The sequence below is a fragment of the Chaetura pelagica genome, unplaced genomic scaffold (assembly GCF_000747805.2).
Source record: "Chaetura pelagica isolate M959 unplaced genomic scaffold, ChaPel_1.0 scaffold330, whole genome shotgun sequence".
NCBI lineage: Eukaryota > Metazoa > Chordata > Aves > Apodiformes > Apodidae > Chaetura > Chaetura pelagica.
In genome coordinates, this window is record NW_009951918.1 from 720,287 (window position 1) to 726,286 (window position 6,000).

Genomic DNA, 6,000 nt, shown 5'->3' on the forward strand with positions numbered 1-6,000 from the left:
GAACTTGCTCCACAGTTTTCCCAGGGATCGAAGCAAGAATAATTGGTTTGTAGTTTTTCTGTTGGCCTGGTTAGCCATTTTTCAAGATACTCAGATGCTTTGCAGCTCACTAAACATCGTTATTATCTTGCATTAAGTTTGTCATCATTATGTGGTTTTGAGGTTTAAAACAAGTGAAAATTCTGGTTTTCTGCATTAAGTTGAGGATCTTTTTATTTTTATTTTTTTACTAGTATGTATTACAATAATCAAGGAAACCTCATTAACTCCCCTATGCTTTATAGATGCAAGGAAATAGCAGTGGAAGAAAAATGTCATTCTTGTGTTAATTTGTGTTTTTTTTAAATCTGAAATATTCAGAAGTAAAGGAGTATTGTTATTGAGTGATGTCCTTTGTAGCCAAAATTGGCGTTTCTTTAATGATTTTTTTTTGCTATTGAATTTCTTAAGTTTAAAGTGCTTAGACTGCAAGTATCTAATGTATTTGGAATGCTTAAGTATATGAAGTCCTATTCTTGCTAACTGTTGGTTCATCACCAAGATTAAGAATGGTTGTATTTTTGTACCATTTAATTTTAATCAGGATTAATTAAATACTGATTCCTCCCATAGTTTAAGACAGCTGGAACAAGATGCTATCAACCTAGAGGAGGAATCTCAAAAGGCAGATGTAAAGATCAAAGAAATAAATGTCCGAAAAGCAAGACTTGCTACTGAATTAATGCATCTCATAAAGGCAGGTATTTTCAAATTGGTATATGTTCCACTATTGTGAGAAGTCCTGATTTTTGTAGTTTAAATATAATGTATGCAATGTTTGGATGTGTTACCGTAAATGTTTATGAACTAACTTGCTTCAAGATACACATCTTTGGAAGCTTTTATGAACTTAAGTTTGTTCATCTGTCATTGATTTGATTTGTAGATTGTTTGCATTGGGCACCCTGAGTGACCAAAGTCTTAGTCTATAGACTGATTCAGTCAAAACAAGAATTAACTGTGTAGCCATCTCAGGCTCTATGTTTTCAGAATGCTGCATAATTCTCTGAACTGTTCCTTACACCCTAGTTCATCATACCATTTTTTGGTTTGTTTTTATTGAAAAAAAAGAGCAGTCATTAGATACGTGAAAAAATTACCTGAAACTAGGAGTTTTGTTACCTTTGAAGTGAGTCTGAATTGTATACACTTCAGCTGATGGTATTTATATAGTAAATAAAGAAAAATATGTCAGATGGGTATGCTGTATCTATTTGTGATAGACATGGACTGCAACAATGGGAGTGTTTCAGAGATCACTTTTGGTTCAGCTAGGCAAGGCAATTTTGAAAATGCCAAAGAATGGTAGAACATACCAGCCATGTTAAAAGGGTGGCTTAGGCTATAGATTACTTTACAGAGGTTACAGAACTTGTGCGGTTAATAGCAATACAGAAGAGTAGCTCTTTTCAAAACTTGTGCAAATGCTCTGCATTTAAAACAAGGATTTCTGGGATATGCTTTTGATTTTCATATTTGATGCCCATTTCCCAGTGTGTTAACTGTCCAAGTGTGTAGCTGTTGTAAAGTGCAGCCGAAGTTATTTACTGACTCCTGTATGACCTGCTTGAAGGAGTGTCTTAATCTTCACCCAGTATAGGAAAACAGATTTGAGACATACCATGTATTTTTCAGTATACCACAGGTGTAAGGGAGGTTGGACAGTATTTGCCTGAAGTAGTTACTGATTACAAAAGGGGGTTTTTCAGCTATTTTATCAGCTTAATTTTCACACTTTGTGTGCTGTAGAAACTATATGCTAGTACATGCTGAAGAGAAGAAAATGATCTGATACAAGGAAGATGTTTATTATATGTTCGATCGATATTGTTGAAATCCATATTTTTTTACTTGTCCCCAACTCAAACTTAATGAACGCTTCCAAGTTCATGGGTATCTTCATACTTTATTAAGTAGGTTTTGTAGTTACGTTGGGTGTAAGCTATTAAAATGATAAAAACATACATAGTCATGTGTTTGTGTGATGGCAACATGATAGGCGTTTTTAAGAGTTCTGGGACTTCTGTGAAACGGGCAGCTGGAGTGACAGGCTGCACATATATTTACACAAATGCACAAGGCAGAGAGGGTACCTGACATATACCTAATACATGTTAATACTTTACAGCCAGTTGAGAGAAACAGCCTTGTTCCACTGTTAAAGACTCATTTAAATAAGCAACCAGTTCTCAGACCAGGTTCTGGGGATCACTAAAACCTGTTAAGGAACTTTCAAAATAGAGCCTCCTTTTGTTGTATGCTGTTCCAGGTAAGATTTAATACACTAGAATCACTGTAGGCTGTCATGCTTCATTAGGGAGAGAGGCTATATCGTACGTGTTCATTTTTTGACCTTTTTCCATCTCTGTGTGTGACTTATGAAGTCCACCAAAACCCAGCTACTTCATTCGTTCTCAGAGAATTGAGATGGCTTTGTCTCTTCTCATGTTTTACATGTGAGTGTATGATATGTGAGTATAGGGAAACAGAATGTGCTTTTTTTTTAGTGTTAAATTATGTTTTTGAAAGTGCGATGTGGCTGATTACAGATGAAAGTACATGGGGACTATCCATCTTGAAGAGCTTGGGTTATCAATATGTCTTTTTTAACTCAATTGGCTAGACAGCAGTGTGGAAGAACTGAGCACAGTGTGAGATTCTATGCTATGACTGAAAACTGGATAGTTTCTAAAGCCTAATAGTAATTATGTCAAATTTGAGACTGTTGTGAAGGAAAAGAAAAAAAAAAGCCATTTTCTGCATTTTCTGTTTTCTTGTGCAGAGCTGCGTTTCACTGAACATCCTCAAAGCAGATTTGGCTCTTCAGAGCACTGTAGTGGCTGCTGAGAAGAACAAACTAGAGTCAGAGTATAATGAAGCAAGTGTACAGCTAAGAGCTGCAGAGGTAACCATATCTATGAATACTGGGTTATCTACTATGAAAATATCTTCTGAGAAAGCCTTTGTGGTGTAGAAAAGGATGCTGCTGTGTCTTTGTTGAGAAATGGGTATTAGTACTGCTAAATATTTAGCCTTGATTTCTGTAGTTCACCTTCAGCGTCTTCATTTAAAGCTGAATAGGAGGTTCACCTTCCTGAATTTATACAGCTAAGCTGAGAAAGTAATAATTCCTGGGTCTTCTCATTATAATAAAGCATAATATGCATAAAAAGACTAATTGTTACTTGAAATTATTATTTTTCCTCCGAGTGTGTTATAGATAAGTAGCTCCAACCCACATGGAAGATGCAAGTTGAAGATGAACCAGAAAGTACTGGATCAGAGTCAAGCAAAGCTGTTATACCTTTTTTTCATAGCTTGTTTTCTCATACTGTAATTGAATGCCTTACTTTGAGGGACAGAAAGGAGGATAAATGGTCCTTCTATTGATCATATTGTGAAGCTATGCTGTGCTCAGGTAAACAGACAGTCTCCAAGGAATTAGTTCCACGAACAAGAGCTCTTTTCTAATAGCAGAGGGTGGTATGAACTCGCAGGAATTGGTGCATAGAGGTCAGTATTTTGTATTTGTGTAGTAGTACATTCTTAGTGTTCTGGGGAAAAAACTGCTGGAGTACAGAATGGTAATTTTTTTTCTTACCTTGTAAGGACTAGGTTAACTGTAGCCTTCACACACACAAAAAATGCTGGTAAATTGGTAAGCAGTTTAAAAAAAGTAAGTGATTGTTACTTTGGATGGATTTGCACTTGCAAAAATGACAACTTTGTCATGTATTTAGAAAACAACTTGAGGTTGTAGGTGTCATCACTTACAGGAAAAATAGGAAGAGGAGAAATTCCTAAGAGGAGCAAAAAGTAACTTAAGTCAACACGAAGTCCAGCATGTTACTTAGAAAATCACTGTTGAATCAGTTCTCTCACATGATTCACTTGTTGTTGAGGTTTTATAAAAATCCAATGCAAATTGCTCCCTTGCTGGAGCTCAGTAAGAATTAGGAATGTATTACAAAGCCGTGAACCTTATCCGAATAATTGTATTGTCATTGGCATATGTAGTTAATGTTTTTTGTTCTCTCTGTCCCCATCTTCTTCATAGTTTAGAAAATAGCTTGGGCTGATGCATAGGTGGGTGTCTGGTCAGATCAATAGACAGGACTTGTTAGGTAAAAATTCTGGTAATTCTTGGTAAATGAAAATTGCCTCCTTGCCACCATGAAGATGACGAGTCTTGAGTCAGCTGAGATCCCGTTAGTTGTCGTTACTGGGTTATATTCAACCACATAAGTAGAAGAAATCATATCAGAGCTTATATTTTGTGTGGTTAGTTCCAGGAAAATTAAAACAACAGAAAAAAAGCTAGAATCAGTAATCCCATTGATGGGAATTTTGAAAAGTTTACCTGCTGTGGAGGAAAACTCTTCTGAGTACTCAAGTGCGTGCCTCTTAAATTTTCACATATGTGAAGTCCAAAGCTGTGCTTACCCATACACTGCATGTTGAGTCTTTGAATTAAGTCTTTAGCCCCTTTTTTTAGAAGTTATTTTCCTGTATTGCTTAGTGAATTACATATGTTGTACATCTGGTTTCTGCCTTACGAGAGGGGAAAACTCAGGGTTCCTTACTTGCATCTCAAATTAAGTGTAATTTGAAATAGTATGTTTTAATTGGCTTTTCCCTCTGACTTCTTAGTGGCTTTGGCAGTGGTAAGTGTGTTGGTTTTTTTCTACATCAGTACTATGTTAAGGTAGTCTTGCTCCAGAGCTGTGAGGATGCCATTGCAGCAAGCAATGCAGTTGCTGCATGTTTTTATTAAATAAATAAATCTGCAAGAAGGAGGAAGCCAAACAGAAATAGAAATAAGGCTGTTGTACAGAAGCTGTATAGTGAACTAATTTGGAGCCTAAGTGTTACAATTATGGGACCATTATCTATTTAATAATCAGATATTTTTGTAGGTCACGTGCTGGTCATGATGCATTCATTGAAACTGGAATGGTAGATCAGCCAAAGAAGCTACAAAGTTTTGTTAATGCTTAGCACTTAGCCATGGTGTTTATCTCCCAAACCATCTTGAGCCTTTTCTGATACCTGAGTAAATATCTAATAAAGTTTTGAAGCAAACACAAACCCATTCAATACATTGAAGACTGCGTATGTTCCTTTTCAGAGATCTTGGCACTGGGGTTCTGTGGAGAGAGCAGCAAGTTTAGTGCTTTATAGTGTTTTTTTTAACCACTTAGGTGGAAGGGCCAAAAAGGTACATATTTTCAAACAAGTTAGCAACAGCAGATTTCTGGAATTTATATTTTGTCATTGCAGTTCTAGTGGGAACCTTAGTGTTATTTTAACAAGTACTTCTATTTATTTAATGAGCCTAAGAAGCAGATTTGTGTTCGTGACCCATACTGAACATTAGGAAGGATTGTTAGCTCCATCTGCTCATTAGATAGTTGGCACAGTTTGTTGCATGTTTATGATGGTTGTTTGAAAGTCTTTCTAATGGTCTTCCTTTGATAGCTTGTTAATTTTCAGGTTTGTTTGGTGTAAATTTGTTTAATTGATATTGATACTCGGTATGTATGTAGCAGAATTTGCCAAGTTTTAAGCCAAGTTTTAAGAAAACGCAGATTCTGTTTTTCTATGTATAAATTTCCAAACTTAGAATTCAGACACAAATTCATGAGAAACATCGGTTACTGGTAACTATATTTTCTTGAACCAGCTTCTTATTTTACACAAACCTAGTTGCAGTACTCATGAACACCACAGAATACAAATTGCTTGTGCATCCAGAATTTAATTGATTTCTGCTGCTTGGTAGATGCCTTTCAGAAAGCTGTAATTGCAGCCCTACAGTAGTACAGAACTTTCCTGAAACACCTGGATAAAGCTCTTTCCAAGTTAGTTCTGATGCTGTTGGCTGGAACAAATGTAAAGCTCTGTCTCAGCTATGCTTTTTCACTATAGCATCTCTGTTCAAAATGGTAATTCATTCTATAT

At 36.0% G+C, this 6,000-nt stretch overlaps 1 protein-coding gene across 1 annotated transcript in view; it reads left to right on the forward strand.

The window, feature by feature from the left end:
- SMC5 (structural maintenance of chromosomes 5) overlaps nt 1-6,000 on the forward strand; it is a 39,749-nt gene that overhangs the window by 23,050 nt on the left and 10,699 nt on the right. The window contains exons 15-16 of the mRNA XM_009994900.1: nt 613-736; nt 2,822-2,944. Of these exons, the coding sequence (XP_009993202.1) occupies nt 613-736; nt 2,822-2,944 (247 nt within the window). The remainder of the gene's footprint in view (nt 1-612; nt 737-2,821; nt 2,945-6,000) is intronic.